This window comes from Heptranchias perlo, unplaced genomic scaffold (assembly GCF_035084215.1).
Source record: "Heptranchias perlo isolate sHepPer1 unplaced genomic scaffold, sHepPer1.hap1 HAP1_SCAFFOLD_140, whole genome shotgun sequence".
NCBI classification, from domain to species: domain Eukaryota; kingdom Metazoa; phylum Chordata; class Chondrichthyes; order Hexanchiformes; family Hexanchidae; genus Heptranchias; species Heptranchias perlo.
In genome coordinates, this window is record NW_027138646.1 from 1,264,890 (window position 1) to 1,282,150 (window position 17,261).

At 48.5% G+C, this 17,261-nt stretch overlaps 1 protein-coding gene across 1 annotated transcript; it reads right to left on the reverse strand.

Annotated features, from left to right (window-relative positions):
• Positions 1 to 570: 570 nt before the first annotated feature.
• On the reverse strand, positions 571 to 12,554 carry ptgdsa (prostaglandin D2 synthase a; the record flags this gene model as incomplete). Its single annotated transcript, XM_067977291.1, has 4 exons — positions 571 to 727; positions 1,484 to 1,509; positions 5,656 to 5,757; positions 12,441 to 12,554. Coding segments are annotated over 4 exons (248 nt in total), but the record flags the coding sequence as incomplete, so codon positions are not given.
• Between the last annotated feature and the right edge of the window lie 4,707 nt (positions 12,555 to 17,261).

Genomic DNA, 17,261 nt, shown 5'->3' on the forward strand with positions numbered 1-17,261 from the left:
CCACCCAATCCTGGCACAGCTGTTCACTGCAGGACCCCGGGGCGATTAGCCAGCGGAGGGTAGGAGCAGGCCTGAAATAAGCAACATTCATTGTATCTACTGCCTAGTCTCACACATCAAGAATGGTCACTTAGGAGAGATAGATTTTTATTGGGTAAGGGTATCAAGGGATATGAAGCAAAGGTGGGTAAATGGAGTTGAGGTACAGATCAGCATTGATCTGATTGAATGGGGGAGCAGGCTCGAGTCCGCCATTCAATCAGATCAATGCCTATGTGACACAGTCCCCCTGGAGAGCAGCACAGGGGGGAAACTGAGCACAAATGGGGCCAATCATTCCTATTGCGATGTGGTAAATATTGAAGATGATCAGACACCTAGGACAGATCCTGTCTGCAGATTGCTTCCCCTTTCCCCCTCCTGTTGGGGCCTGCGCTATCTCAATACTGTAGCATTTCTCTTTCTTGTTTCACCCTCTGGGAGGCAGTTCAGAACCAAACACCGTAACGTCCTCTGTACAAATCTCCTGGTAGAACCTCAAGAAACATGAAAGGATTCAGACAAAGACTGTTGATGGCTACTATTGACTTTATTGATAGCTGGCTGTGTAACTGCAGTTTACAAGCGGTGTGGAGCTGGGCATGGAGCAGATCACCTGGGTCACTATCACATCACAGACACTATTTCTTCCTCCAGGTTCCCTCTGCACAGGCTCTGCCATTCAGTGCTGTAGAGAGAGGTTTGAAATTGCAGTTAGCTGTGTGTCCCCAGTGTTTCTCAATCCAGCACCTCCTGAAAATTGGGAAAGGCTCCAATAGTTCATTAGGTAAAACCAACCCCCCATAGGAACAGGAGGAGGCCATTCAGCCCCTCAGGCTTGTTCCGCCTTTCAGTCAGATCAATGCTGATCTGTACCTCAACTCCATTTACCCACCTTTGCTCCATATCCCTCGATACCCTTACCCAATAAAAATCCATCGATCTCAGTCCTGAAACCTCCAATTGACCCCCAGCATCCACAGCCTTTTGGGGGAGAGAGTTCCCGATTTCTACCACCCTCATGGAGTTTTCAGAATCCCAGGAATTTCATCCTATGGATGCATACTCTCTCCCCGTAGGGACACACCTGATTGGCTAAGCACAGTGAGTGTAGGCACAGGATGGCAAGGGTCAAGGGTCAGGGACTCTATGTCTGCGGAGGGGTAACACTAAAGTTTATCTAGTTAAAACCGTGGAGCTCACCACCACAGGCCCACTGCTGCTCCAGTTCAGGCCACCAATGCCCATTTGGACACTGAGTGTTTCCAAATACCATCAATGGACCAGGGTGGCTGGCCAGTTATCCACGGCATGCCAGGGTCCAGCACTGGGCACTGAGATTGCCACCCAGTGTTGGCTCAGTCCAACTCCCCTCAACATAGGTCCAACTTAGCCCCAATTATCTCTCCAAGGCTGAGAATGAACTATAAGTGGCCGTACTGACCTTGGTTGGTATTGGTTGACATTCATCTGTAAAGAGATCGAAAGGATGAAAAAAGTCAAAGTTAGTTTTAACAACACAGGCACAGAAAAAAGTCGGTTATTTAAAATGCGACAGAATCTTGCCCTGAATCCACAATCGGATTCTCCTCTTTCTCAGTGAATTTTTCCCCTCTAGTCTCTCCCGCTCCTGATGGGACTGACTCGACTGTAGACACGGTGATTGTCGGAATTCTTGCCCATCTCTGTGCAGCAATGGTATCTACACCAGTGTAGCTGGCAGCCATGGCTCAGTTGATACCTCTTTCATCTCTGGGTCAGAAGGTTGTGGGTACAACTTCAACTCCAGAGACTTGAGCACAAAATCCAGGCTGACATTCCAGTACAGTACTGAGGGAGTGCTGCACTGTCGGAGGGTCAGTACTGAGGGAGTGCTGCACTGTCAGAGGGTCAGTACTGAGGGAGTGCTGCACTGTCAGAGGGTCAGTACTGAGGGAGTGCTGCACTGTCAGAGGGTCAGTACTGAGGGAGTGCTGCACTGTCAGAGGGTCAGTACTGAGGGAGTGCTGCACTGTCGGAGGGTCAGTACTGAGGGAGTGCTGCACTGTCGGAAGGGTCAGTACTGAGGGAGTGCTGCACTGTCAGAGGGTCAGTACTGAGGGAGTGCTGCACTGTCAGAGGGTCAGTACTGAGGGAGTGCTGCACTGTCAGAGGGTCAGTACTGAGGGAGTGCTGCACTGTCGGAGGGTCAGTACTGAGGGAGTGCTGCACTGTCGGAGGGTCAGTACTGAGGGAGTGCTGCACTGTCGGAGGGTCAGTACTGAGGGAGTGCTGCACTGTCGGAGGGTCAGTACTGAGGGAGTGCTGCACTGTCGGAGGGTCAGTACTGAGGGAGTGCTGCACTGTCGGAGGGTCAGTACTGAGGGAGCGCTGCACTGTCAGAGGGTCAGTACTGAGGGAGTGCTGCACTGTCGGAGGGTCAGTACTGAGGGAGCGCTGCACTGTCGGAGGGTCAGTACTGAGGGAGCGCTGCACTGTCAGAGGGTCAGTACTGAGGGAGTGCTGCACTGTCGGAGGGTCAGTACTGAGGGAGTGCTGCACTGTCGGAGGGTCAGTACTGAGGGAGTGCTGCACTGTCGGAGGGTCAGTACTGAGGGAGTGCTGCACTGTCAGAGGGTCAGTAATGAGGGAGTGCTGCACTGTTGGAGAGGCAGTACTGAGGGAGTGCTGCACTGTCAGAGGGTCAGTACTGAGGGAGTGCCGCACTGTCGGAGGGTCAGTACTGAGGGAGTGCCGCACTGTCGGAGGGTCAGTACTGAGGGAGTGCCGCACTGTCGGAGGGTCAGTACTGGGGGAGTGCCGCACTGTCGGAGGGTCAGTACTGAGGGAGTGCCGCACTGTCGGAGGGTCAGTACTGAGGGAGTGCCGCACTGTCGGAGGGTCAGTACTGAGGGAGTGCCGCACTGTCGGAGGGTCAGTACTGAGGGAGTGCCGCACTGTCGGAGGGTCAGTACTGAGGGAGTGCCGCACTGTCGGAGGGTGAGTACTGAGGGAGTGCTGCACTGTCGGAGGGTCAGTACTGAGGGAGTGCCGCACTGTCGGAGGGTCAGTACTGAGGGAGTGCTGCACTGTCGGAGGGTCAGTACTGAGGGAGTGCTGCACTGTCGGAGGGTCAGTACTGAGGGAGTGCTGCACTGTCGGAGGGTCAGTACTGAGGGAGTGCTGCACTGTCGGAGGGTCAGTACTGAGGGAGTGTTGCACTGTCGGAGGGTCAGTACTGAGGGAGTGTTGCACTGTCGGAGGGTCTGTACTGAGGGAGTGTAAAAGGTCCTATAGCACTATTCAAAGAAGAACTGGGGGTGGGGGCCTGGATTCTTAACCAACATTTATCCTTCAAGCAACACCCACTAAAACAGATTATCTGGTCATTTATTTCAGTGCTGTTTTTGGGATCTTGCTGTGTGCAAATTGGCTGCTGTATTTCCCAACAGTGACTACACTTAAAATCTACTTTATTGGCTGTGACAGAGGAGAGAGGGTTTATACCCATGTGACATGGTCTATATCCATGGGGCATGGTCTATATCCACGGGGCTGGGTCTATATCCATGGGGCATGGTCTATATCCATGGGGCATGGTCTATATCCATGGGGCATGGTCTATATCCATGGGGCAGGGTCTATATTCATCGGGCAGGGTCTATATCCATGGGGCAGGGTCTATATTCATGGGGCAGGGTCTATATTCATGGGGCAGGGTCTATATCCATGGGGCAGGGTCTATTTCCATGGGGCAGGGTCTATATTCATGGGGCAGGGTCTATATCCATGGGGCAGGGTCTATTTCCATGGGGCAGGGTCTATATCCATGGGGCAGGGTCTATATGCATGGGGCAGGGTCTATTTCCATGGGGCAGGGTCTATATCCATGGGGCAGGGTCTATATTCATCGGACAGGGTCTATATTCATGGGGCAGGGTCTATTTCCATGGGGCAGGGTCTATATTCATCGGGCAGGGTCTATATTCATCGGGCAGGGTCTATACCCATGGGGCAGGGTCTATATTCATCGGGCAGGGTCTATATCCATGGGGCAGGGTCTATATTCATCGGGCAGGGTCTATATTCATCGGGCAGGGTCTATATCCATGCGGTAGGGTCTATATTCATGGGACAGGGTCTATTTCCATGGGGCAGGGTCTATATCCATGGGGCAGGGTCTATATCCATGGGAGAATGCTCGGGAATTAAATGCTTTCCATTTCAGGCATCCAGTGTCAGGTACAGCACGGGTTAGATACAGAGTAAAGCTCCCTCTACACTGTCCCATCAAACACTCCCAGGGAAGGTACAGCACGGGTTAGATACAGAGTAAAGCTCCCTCTACACTGTCCCATCAAACACTCCCAGGGCAGGTACAGCACGGGTTAGATACAGAGTAAAGCTCCCTCTACACTGTCCCATCAAACACTCCCAGGGCAGGTACAGCACGGGTTAGATACAGAGTAAAGCTCCCTCTACACTGTCCCATCAAACATTCCCAGGGCAGGTACAGCACGGGTTAGATACAGAGTAAAGCTCCCTCTACACTGTCCCATCAAACACTCCCAGGGCAGGTACAGCACGGGTTAGATACAGAGTAAAGCTCCCTCTACACTGTCCCATCAAACACTCCCAGGGCAGGTACAGCATGGGTTAGATACAGAGTAAAGCTCTCTTCATACTGTCCCAAACAAATGCCACAGCCCCATTATCCATAAAGTAGGAATCCCTATCCCACTGGCTGTTCCCTGATCATTGTTCTGTCCCACTGAAAGGGGCCGTGCCCTCTCAGGGTGATTGGACTGAAGTTTGATAGTGAGAAAGAAATGAGTGGTAATAGAAGCATACATTTGGCACATTATGTGAAATATTTTGAAATGTTCAAATAATATGATCAAGCCTTTTAAGAAAATTGGCAGAAGAATCAAGGGAGGAGATCAGGAGAATATTTTTTTTCTGCAGTGTGTTGTTATGAAGTGGAATGCCCTGCCTGAAAGGGAGAGACCAGAACTAGGGGCCATAAATATAAATTCAGTAGGGAATTCAGGAGAAACTTCTTTATTCAGAGAGTGGTGAGAATGTGGAACTCACTCCCACAAGGAGTAGTTGAGGCGAATAGTGTAGATACATTTAAGGGGAAGCTCGATAAACACATGAGGGAGAAAGGAATCGAAGGATATCCTGATAGGGTGAGATGAAGTAGGAGGCTCGTGTGGAGCATAAACACCGGCATAGACCTGTTGGGCCGAATGGCCTGTTTCTGTACTGTACATTCCATGTCATCTATCTAACACTATGAAAGCAGACTCAATAATAACTTTCAAAAGAGAATTGGATAAATACTTGAAAAGGAGAAATTTACAGGGCCATGGGCAAAGAGCAGAGGAGTGGGACTAATTGGATAGCTCTTTCAAAGAGCCAGCACAGACATGATGGGCCAAATGGCCTCCTTCTGTGCTGTAAAATTCTATGATTTTAGGATAAATACTGGTCCCATATTTCCAGATATATTACTGACTGTAATATTTTCCCCTTTTGTTGGGAGTGTGATCACGGGCTCTCAGCCCTGCTTGTATTAAACTGCAGATTACCAGAGGGTTGCACTCTTTATCTGAAGGACATGCAGACGGTTACCTTGCTTAGCGAAAACGACGATGTTTTCTTTCTCCAGTCCCTGTGCCAGAGAATACAGTCTGAACCTCTCCAGGAGTTCCTGTCGCAGCTCCTTTTCTCTACCTGAAATCAACATCAGGACGCCATTTAAAGTAAGTTCTGGGGACTCCAATGTATTGTCGAATGTGTTCAACATGCAACACAATCCTGGTGATACCCAATGTCAACAACAGCCAGTGCCCACGGAACCCGTACCCCAACAACAGCCAGTGCCCACGGAACCCGTACCCCAACAACAGCCAGTGCCCACGGAACCCGTACCCCAACAACAGCCAGTGCCCATGGAACCCGTACCCCAACAACAGCCAGTGCCCATGGAACCCGTACCCCAACAACAGCCAGTGCCCATGGAACCCGTACCCCAACAACAGCCAGTGCCCATGGAACCCGTACCCCAACAACAGCCAGTGCCCACGGAACCCGTACCCCAACAACAGCCAGTGCCCACAGAACCCGTACCGCAACAACAGCCAGTGCCCACGGAAATGTAGCCCAGCACGAGTCAACAGATGTGGAACCTGTATCAAAGCATGATTCAGTACAAGTGAAACTGTACACAGTGAGGTTTACTGCAGGTGGAACTGCACACAGTCAGATTCAGTGCAAGTGGAACTGTATCGCAGTGAGATTCAGTGCAAGTGGAACTGTACACAGTGAGATTCAGTGCAAGTGCAACTGTACACAGTGAGATTCAGTGCAAGTGGAACTGTATCCCAGTGACAGTCAGTGTCTGTGGAACTGTACACCAGTGAGAGTCAGTGTCTGTGGAACTGTCCCCCAGTGAGAGTCAGTGTCTGTGGAACTGTCCCCCAGTGAGAGTCAGTGTCTGGGGAACTGTCCCCCAGTGAGAGTCAGTGCCTGTGGAACTGTCCCCCAGTGAGAGTCAGTGTCTGTGGAACTGTCCCCCAGTGAGAGTCAGTGTCTGTGGAACTGTCCCCCAGTGAGAGTCAGTGCCTGTGGAACTGTCCCCCAGTGAGAGTCAGTGTCTGTGGAACTGTCCCCCAGTGAGAGTCAGTGTCTGTGGAACTGTCCCCCAGTGAGAGTCAGTGTCTGTGGAACTGTCCCCCAGTGAGAGTCAGTGTCTGTGGAACTGTCCCCCAGTGAGAGTCAGTGTCTGTGGAACTGTCCCCCAGTGAGAGTCAGTGTCTGGGGAACTGTCCCCCAGTGAGAGTCAGTGCCTGTGGAACTGTCCCCCAGTGAGAGTCAGTGTCTGTGGAACTGTCCCCCAGTGAGAGTCAGTGTCTGTGGAACTGTCCCCCAGTGAGAGTCAGTGCCTGTGGAACTGTCCCCCAGTGAGAGTCAGTGTCTGTGGAACTGTCCCCCAGTGAGAGTCAGTGTCTGTGGAACTGTCCCCCAGTGAGAGTCAGTGTCTGTGGAACTGTCCCCCAGTGAGAGTCAGTGTCTGTGGAACTGTCCCCCAGTGAGAGTCAGTGCCTGTGGAACTGTCCCCCAGTGAGAGTCAGTGTCTGTGGAACTGTCCCCCAGTGAGAGTCAGTGTCTGGGGAACTGTCCCCCAGTGAGAGTCAGTGCCTGTGGAACTGTCCCCCAGTGAGAGTCAGTGTCTGTGGAACTGTCCCCCAGTGAGAGTCAGTGTCTGTGGAACTGTCCCCCAGTGAGAGTCAGTGCCTGTGGAACTGTCCCCCAGTGAGAGTCAGTGTCTGTGGAACTGTCCCCCAGTGAGAGTCAGTGTCTGTGGAACTGTCCCCCAGTGAGAGTCAGTGTCTGTGGAACTGTCCCCCAGTGAGAGTCAGTGTCTGTGGAACTGTCCCCCAGTGAGAGTCAGTGTCTGTGGAACTGTCCCCCAGTGAGAGTCAGTGCCTGTGGAACTGTCCCCCAGTGAGAGTCAGTGTCTGTGGAACTGTCCCCCAGTGAGAGTCAGTGTCTGTGGAACTGTCCCCCAGTGAGAGTCAGTGTCTGTGGAACTGTCCCCCAGTGAGAGTCAGTGTCTGTGGAACTGTCCCCCAGTGAGAGTCAGTGTCTGTGGAACTGTCCCCCAGTGAGAGTCAGTGTCTGTGGAACTGTCCCCCAGTGAGAGTCAGTGTCTGTGGGACTGTCCCCCAGTGAGAGTCAGTGTCTGTGGGACTGTCCCCCAGTGAGAGTCAGTGTCTGTGGAACTGTGTCCCAGTGAGAGTCAGTGCCTGTGGAACTGTCCCCCAGTGAGAGTCAGTGTCTGTGGAACTGTCCCAGTGAGAGTCAGTGTCTGTGGAACTGTCCCCCAGTGAGAGTCAGTGTCTGTGGAACTGTCCCCCAGTGAGAGTCAGTGTCTGTGGAACTGTCCCCCAGTGAGAGTCAGTGTCTGTGGGACTGTCCCCCAGTGAGAGTCAGTGTCTGTGGAACTGTCCCCCAGTGAGAGTCAGTGTCTGTGGGACTGTCCCCCAGTGAGAGTCAGTGTCTGTGGAACTGTCCCCCAGTGAGAGTCAGTGTCTGTGGGACTGTCCCCCAGTGAGAGTCAGTGTCTGTGGGACTGTCCCCCAGTGAGAGTCAGTGTCTGTGGAACTGTCCCCCAGTGAGAGTCAGTGTCTGTGGGACTGTCCCCCGGTGAGAGTCAGTGTCTGTGGAACTGTCCCCCAGTGAGAGTCAGTGTCTGTGGAACTGTCCCCCAGTGAGAGTCAGTGTCTGTGTGACTGTCCCCCAGTGAGAGTCAGTGTCTGTGGAACTGTCCCCCAGTGAGAGTCAGTGTCTGTGGGACTGTCCCCCAGTGAGAGTCAGTGTCTGTGGAACTGTCCCCCAGTGAGAGTCAGTGCCTGTGGAACTGTCCCCCAGTGAGAGTCAGTGTCTGTGGAACTGTCCCCCAGTGAGAGTCAGTGTCTGTGGAACTGTCCCCCAGTGAGAGTCAGTGCCTGTGGAACTGTCCCCCAGTGAGAGTCAGTGTCTGTGGAACTGTCCCCCAGTGAGAGTCAGTGCCTGTGGAACTGTCCCTCAGTGAGAGTCAGTGTCTGTGGAACTGTCCCCCAGTGAGAGTCAGTGCCTGTGGAACTGTCCCCCAGTGAGAGTCAGTGTCTGTGGAACTGTCCCCCAGTGAGAGTCAGTGTCTGTGGGACTGTCCCCCAGTGAGAGTCAGTGTCTGTGGAACTGTCCCCCAGTGAGAGTCAGTGTCTGTGGAACTGTCCCCCAGTGAGAGTCGGTGTCTGTGGAACTGTCCCCCAGTGAGAGTCAGTGTCTGTGGAACTGTCCCCCAGAGTCAGTGTCCGTGGAACTGTCCCCCAGTGAGAGTCAGTGTCTGTGGAACTGTCCCCCAGTGAGAGTCAGTGTCTGTGGAACTGTCCCCCAGTGAGAGTCGGTGTCTGTGGAACTGTCCCCCAGTGAGAGTCGGTGTCTGTGGAACTGTCCCCCAGTGAGAGTCAGTGTCTGTGGAACTGTCCCCCAGTGAGAGTCAGTGTCTGTGGAACTGTCCCCCTGTGAGAGTCAGTGTCTGTGGAACTGTCCCCCAGTGAGAGTCAGTGTCTGTGGAACTGTCCCCCAGTGAGAGTCAGTGTCTGTGTGACTGTCCCCCAGTGAGAGTCAGTGTCTGTGGAACTGTCCCCCAGTGAGAGTCAGTGTCTGTGGGACTGTCCCCCAGTGAGAGTCAGTGTCTGTGGAACTGTCCCCCAGTGAGAGTCAGTGCCTGTGGAACTGTCCCCCAGTGAGAGTCAGTGTCTGTGGAACTGTCCCCCAGTGAGAGTCAGTGTCTGTGGAACTGTCCCCCAGTGAGAGTCAGTGCCTGTGGAACTGTCCCCCAGTGAGAGTCAGTGTCTGTGGAACTGTCCCCCAGTGAGAGTCAGTGCCTGTGGAACTGTCCCTCAGTGAGAGTCAGTGTCTGTGGAACTGTCCCCCAGTGAGAGTCAGTGCCTGTGGAACTGTCCCCCAGTGAGAGTCAGTGTCTGTGGAACTGTCCCCCAGTGAGAGTCAGTGTCTGTGGGACTGTCCCCCAGTGAGAGTCAGTGTCTGTGGAACTGTCCCCCAGTGAGAGTCAGTGTCTGTGGAACTGTCCCCCAGTGAGAGTCAGTGTCTGTGGAACTGTCCCCCAGAGTCAGTGTCCGTGGAACTGTCCCCCAGTGAGAGTCAGTGTCTGTGGAACTGTCCCCCAGTGAGAGTCAGTGTCTGTGGAACTGTCCCCCAGTGAGAGTCGGTGTCTGTGGAACTGTCCCCCAGTGAGAGTCGGTGTCTGTGGAACTGTCCCCCAGTGAGAGTCAGTGTCTGTGGAACTGTCCCCCAGTGAGAGTCAGTGTCTGTGGAACTGTCCCCCAGTGAGAGTCAGTGTCTGTGGAACTGTCCCCCTGTGAGAGTCAGTGTCTGTGGAACTGTCCCCCAGTGAGAGTCAGTGTCTGTGGAACTGTCCCCCAGTGAGAGTCAGTGTCTGTGGAACTGTCCCCCAGTGAGAGTCAGTGTCTGTGGAACTGTCCCCCAGTGAGAGTCAGTGTCTGTGGAACTGTCCCCCAGTGAGAGTCAGTGTCTGTGGAACTGTCCCCCAGTGAGAGTCAGTGTCTGTGGAACTGTCCCCCAGTGAGAGACAGTGTCTGTGGAACTGTCCCCCAGTGAGAGTCAGTGTCTGTGGAACTGTCCCCCAGTGAGAGTCAGTGTCTGTGGGACTGTCCCCCAGTGAGAGTCAGTGTCTGTGGAACTGTCCCCCAGTGAGAGTCAGTGTCTGTGGGACTGTCCCCCAGTGAGAGTCAGTGTCTGTGGAACTGTCCCCCAGTGAGAGTCAGTGTCTGTGGGACTGTCCCCCAGTGAGAGTCAGTGTCTGTGGAACTGTCCCCCAGTGAGAGTCAGTGTCTGTGGGACTGTCCCCCAGTGAGAGTCAGTGTCTGTGGAACTGTCCCCCATTGAGAGTCAGTGTCTGTGGAACTGTCCCCCAGTGAGAGTCAGTGTCTGTGGAACTGTCCCCCAGTGAGAGTCAGTGTCTGTGGAACTGTCCCCCAGTGAGAGTCAGTGCCTGTGGAACTGTCCCCCAGTGAGAGTCAGTGTCTGTGGAACTGTCCCCCAGTGAGAGTCAGTGTCTGTGGAACTGTCCCCCAGTGAGAGTCAGTGCCTGTGGAACTGTCCCCCAGTGAGAGTCAGTGTCTGTGGAACTGTCCCCCAGTGAGAGTCAGTGTCTGAGGGACTGTCCCCCAGTGAGAGTCAGTGTCTGTGGAACTGTCCCCCAGTGAGAGTCAGTGTCTGTGGAACTGTCCCCCAGTGAGAGTCAGTGTCTGTGGGACTGTCCCCCAGTGAGAGTCAGTGTCTGTGGAACTGTCCCCCAGTGAGAGTCAGTGTCTGTGGAACTGTCCCCCAGTGAGAGTCAGTGTCTGTGGGACTGTCCCCCAGTGAGAGTCAGTGTCTGTGGAACTGTCCCCCAGTGAGAGTCAGTGTCTGTGGGACTGTCCCCCAGTGAGAGTCAGTGTCTGTGGAACTGTCCCCCAGTGAGAGTCAGTGCCTGTGGAACTGTCCCCCAGTGAGAGTCAGTGCCTGTGGAACTGTCCCCCAGTGAGAGTCAGTGTCTGTGGAACTGTCCCCCAGTGAGAGTCAGTGTCTGTGGAACTGTCCCCCAGTGAGAGTCAGTGCCTGTGGAACTGTCCCCCAGTGAGAGTCAGTGTCTGTGGAACTGTCCCCCAGTGAGAGTCAGTGTCTGTGGGACTGTCCCCCAGTGAGAGTCAGTGTCTGTGGAACTGTCCCCCAGTGAGAGTCAGTGTCTGTGGAACTGTCCCCCAGTGAGAGTCAGTGTCTGTGGAACTGTACCACAGTGAGAGTCAGTGTCTGTGGAACTGTCCCCCAGTGAGAGTCAGTGTCTGTGGAACTGTCCCCCAGTGAGAGTCAGTGCCTGTGGAACTGTCCCCCAGTGAGAGTCAGTGTCTGGGGAACTGTCCCCCAGTGAGAGTCAGTGTCTGTGGAACTGTCCCCCAGTGAGAGTCAGTGCCTGTGGAACTGTCCCCCGGTGAGAGTCAGTGCCCGGGGAACTGTCCCCCATTGAGAGTCAGTGTCTGTGGAACTGTCCCCCAGTGAGAGTCAGTGCCTGTGGAACTGTCCCCCAGTGAGAGTCAGTGTCTGTGGAACTGTATCCCAGTGAGAGTCCGTGCCTTCTGGAAATTGGCTTCATGGGGCGGAAGGGAAAATTCGGTGAACGACTGGAGAAGCTGCTCTTGCCGTACAGACATACACGGAAGGTGCATCACCCCCCATCCAGTCCGTGTCGGTGTTTACCCTCCACCCGAGCAAATAATCCTGCTCACATTAACCCTGTTCCTGTGTCTCTTCAGCCCATCTCCCTCACCCACCTATCCCAATCTAATCTTCAATGTTGACATTTTCTGCCTCAACCACTGACCCTGGAAGTGAATTCCACAACCCCACAACTCTCTGTGTGGAGAGGTTTCTCCTGCACCCTGTTCTAAATCTCTTACATTTAATCTTGTATCGCTGGTCCCTCGTTCTTAACCCCACAATGACTGGAACAGTCTGCTCCAATCCACCCTGTCCTAACCTTTCCTCATTTTAAACACTCCCATCACATCAACCTGAACTCTCCGCTGCTCCAATGAGAAAGCCTGTCTTTGCAGTTGTTTTTCCTCACACCAGGCAACATCCTGAACCAGCGCACCACAGAACGGCTGGAGAGTGCGATTATCCACATCATGTATTCAGCAATGGAAAGCCGTGGTACTTTGTGGAAATAAGAAAGGGGATGTGTGCCTTCAGATAGAGACCAGAATCGCCCAAGGATCACACATTGATTCACTTCTGGACCACAGGTTCTATTGAACAGAAGAGATATAAGAATGGGAACTTCATACCATACAGCTTGACCAGGGTGGTGACCTCCGAACCTTTGATGATGGTGTTGTGGACAACAGCATATTCATTGTAGTTGGTTTCAACCACATGGACATCATTGTCATTGTTCCAAACTGCACAAACACAAAGGGTTACAACATTTATTACGCAGCTGGAAATCAACAAGATATATTAGATAGATTGTAGTGTGACACACAGAGATATATCAGATAGAGTGTAGTGTGACACACTGAGATATATTAGATAGAATGTAGTGTGACACACAGAGATATATCAGATAGAGTGTAGTGTGACACACTGAGATATATTAGATAGAATGTAGTGTGACACACAGAGATATATTAGATGGAGTGTAGTGTGACACACAGAGATATATTAGATAGAGTGTAGTGTGACACACAGAGATATATTAGATAGAGTGTAGTGTGACACACTGAGATATATTAGATAGAATGTAGTGTGACACACAGAGATATATTAGATAGAGTGTAGTGTGACACAGAGATATATTAGATAGAGTGTAGTGTGACACACAGAGATATATTAGATAGAGTGTAGTGTGACACACAGAGATATATTAGATAGAGTGTAGTGTGACACACAGAGATATATTAGATAGAGTGTGGTGTGACACACAGAGATATATTAGATAGAGTGTAGTGTGACACACTGAGATATATTAGATAGAATGTAGTGTGACACACAGAGATATATTAGATAGAGTGTAGTGTGACACAGAGATATATTAGATAGAGTGTAGTGTGACACAGAGATATATCAGATAGAGTGTAGTGTGACACACAGAGATATATTAGATAGAGTGTAGTGTGACACAGAGATATATTAGATCGAGTGTAGTGTGACACAGAGATATATTAGACAGAGTGTAGTGTGACACAGAGATATATTAGATCGAGTGTAGTGTGACACAGAGATATATTAGATCGAGTGTAGTGTGACACAGAGATATATTAGATAGAGTGTAGTGTGACACAGAGATATATTAGATCGAGTGTAGTGTGACACAGAGATATATTAGACAGAGTGTAGTGTGACACAGAGATATATTAGATCGAGTGTAGTGTGACACAGAGATATATTAGACAGAGTGTAGTGTGACACAGAGATATATTAGATAGAGTGTAGTGTGACACACAGAGATATATTAGATAGAGTGTAGTGTGACACAGAGATATATTAGATCGAGTGTAGTGTGACACAGAGATATATTAGACAGAGTGTAGTGTGACACATAGAGATATATTAGACAGAGTGTAGTGTGACACACAGAGATATATCAGATAGAGTGTAGTGTGACACAGAGATATATTAGATAGAGTGTAGTGTGATACACAGAGATATATTAGATAGAGTGTAGTGTGATACACAGAGATATATTAGATAGAGTGTAGTGTGACACAGAGATATATTAGATAGAGTGTAGTGTGACACAGAGATATATTAGATAGAGTGTAGTGTGACACAGAGATATATTAGATAGAGTGTAGTGTGACACAGAGATATATTAGATAGAGTGTAGTGTGATACACAGAGATATATTAGATAGAGTGTAGTGTGACACAGAGATATATTAGATAGAGTGTAGTGTGACACAGAGATATATTAGATAGAGTGTAGTGTGACACAGAGATATATTAGATAGAGTGTAGTGTGATACACAGAGATATATTAGATAGAGTGTAGTGTGACACAGAGATATATTAGATAGAGTGTAGTGTGACACAGAGATATATTAGATAGAGTGTAGTGTGACACAGAGATATATTAGATAGAGTGTAGTGTGATACACAGAGATATATTAGATAGAGTGTCGTGTGATACACAGAGATATATTAGATAGAGTGTAGTGTGACACAGAGATATATTAGATCGAGTGCAGTGTGACACACAGATATATTCGAGTGCAGTGTGATACACAGAGATATATTAGATAGAGTGTCGTGTGATACACAGAGATATATTAGATAGAGTGCAGTGTGACACAGAGATATATTAGATAGAGTGTAGTGTGACACACAGAGATATATTAGATAGAGTGTAGTGTGACACACAGATATATTCGAGTGTAGTGTGATACACAGAGATATATCAGATAGAGTGTAGTGTGACACAGAAATATATTAGATAGAGTGTAGTGTGACACACAGAGATATATTAGATAGAATGTAGTGTGACACACAGAGATATATTAGATAGAGTGTAGTGTGACACACAGAGATATATTAGATAGAGTGCAGTGTGACACACAGAGATATATTAGAGTGTAGTGTGACACACAGATATATATTAGATAGAGTGTAGTGTGACACACAGAGATATATTAGATAGAGTGTAGTGTGACACACAGAGATATATTAGATAGAGTGTAGTGTGACACACAGAGATATATTAGATAGAGTGTAGTGTGACACAGAGAGATATATTAGACAGAGTGTAGTGTGACACACAGAGATATATTAGATAGAGTGTAGTGTGACACAGAGATATATTAGATAGAGTGTAGTGTGACACACAGAGATATATTAGAGTGTAGTGTGACACACAGATATATATTAGATAGAGTGTAGTGTGACACACAGAGATATATTAGATAGAGTGTAGTGTGACACAGAGATATATTAGATAGAGTGTAGTGTGACACACAGAGATATATAAGATAGAGTGTAGTGTGACACACAGAGATATATTAGATAGAGTGTAGTGTGACACACAGAGATATATTAGATAGAGTGTCGTGTGATACACAGAGATATATTAGATAGAGTGTAGTGTGACACAGAGATATATTAGATAGAGTGTAGTGTGACACACAGAGATATATTAGATAGAGTGTAGTGTGACACACAGAGATATATGAGATAGAGTGTAGTGTGACACAGAGATATATTAGATAGAGTGTAGTGTGACACACAGAGATATATTAGATAGAGTGTCGTGTGATACACAGAGATATATTAGATAGAGTGTAGTGTGACACACAGAGATATATTAGATAGAGTGTAGTGTGACACAGAGATATATTAGATAGAGTGTAGTGTGACACACAGAGATATATTAGATAGAGTGTAGTGTGACACACAGAGATATATTAGATAGAGTGTCGTGTGATACACAGAGATATATTAGATAGAGTGTAGTGTGACACACAGAGATATATGAGATAGAGTGTAGTGTGACACACAGAGATATATGAGATAGAGTGTAGTGTGACACAGAGATATATTAGATAGAGTGCAGTGTGATACACAGAGATATATTAGATAGAGTGTAGTGTGACACAGAGATATATTAGAAAGAGTGTAGTGTGACACAGAGATATATTAGATAGAGTGTCGTGTGACACACAGAGATATATGAGATAGAGTATAGTGTGATACACAGAGATATATTAGATAGAGTGTAGTGTGACAGAGAGATATATTAGATAGAGTGTAGAGTGACACACAGAGATATATTAGACAGAGTGTAGTGTGATACACAGAGATATATTAGATAGAGTGTAGTGTGACACAGAGAGATATATAAGATAGAGTGTAGTGTGACACACAGAGATATATTAGATAGAGTGTAGTGTGACACACTGAGATATATTAGATAGAGTGTAGTGTGATACACAGAGATATATTAGATAGAGTGTAGTGTGATACACAGAGATATATTAGACAGAGTGTAGTGTGACACACAGAGATATATTAGATAGAGTGTAGTGTGACAGAGAGATATATTAGACAGAGTGTAGTGTGATACACAGAGATATATTAGATAGAGTGTAGTGTGATACACAGAGATATATTAGATAGAGTGTAGTGTGACAGAGAGATATATTAGACAGAGTGTAGTGTGATACACAGAGATATATTAGATAGAGTGTAGTGTGACACACAGAGATATATAAGATAGAGTGTAGTGTGACAGAGAGATATATTAGACAGAGTGTAGTGTGATACACAGAGATATATTAGATAGAGTGTAGTGTGACACAGAGAGATATATAAGATAGAGTGTAGTGTGACACACAGAGATATATTAGATAGAGTGTAGTGTGACACACTGAGATATATTAGATAGAGTGTAGTGTGATACACAGAGATATATTAGACAGAGTGTAGTGTGACACACAGAGATATATTAGATAGAGTGTAGTGTGACACACAGAGATATATTAGATAGAGTGTAGTGTGATACACAGAGATATATTAGATAGAGTGTAGTGTGACACACAGAGATATATTAGATAGAGTGTAGTGTGACACAGAGATATATTAGAAAGAGTGTCGTGTGACACACAGAGATATATGAGATAGAGTGTAGTGTGACACACAGAGATATATTAGATAGAGTGTAGTGTGATACACAGAGATATATTAGATAGAGTGTAGTGTGACACAGAGATATATTAGATAGAGTGTAGTGTGACACAGAGATATATTAGATAGAATGTAGTGTGACACACAGAGATATATTAGATAGAGTGTAGTGTGACACACAGATATATTAGAGTGTAGTGTGATACACAGAGATATATGAGATAGACTGTAGTGTGACACACAGAGATATATTAGATAGAGTGTAGTGTGACACACAGAGATATATTAGATAGAGTGTAGTGTGACACAGAGATATATTAGATAGAGTGTAGTGTGACACACAGAGATATATTAGATAGAGTGTCGTGTGACACACAGAGATATATTAGATAGAGTGTAGTGTGACACACAGAGATATATTAGATAGAGTGTAGTGTGACACAGAGATATATTAGATCGAGTGTAGTGTGACACACAGATATATTCGAGTGC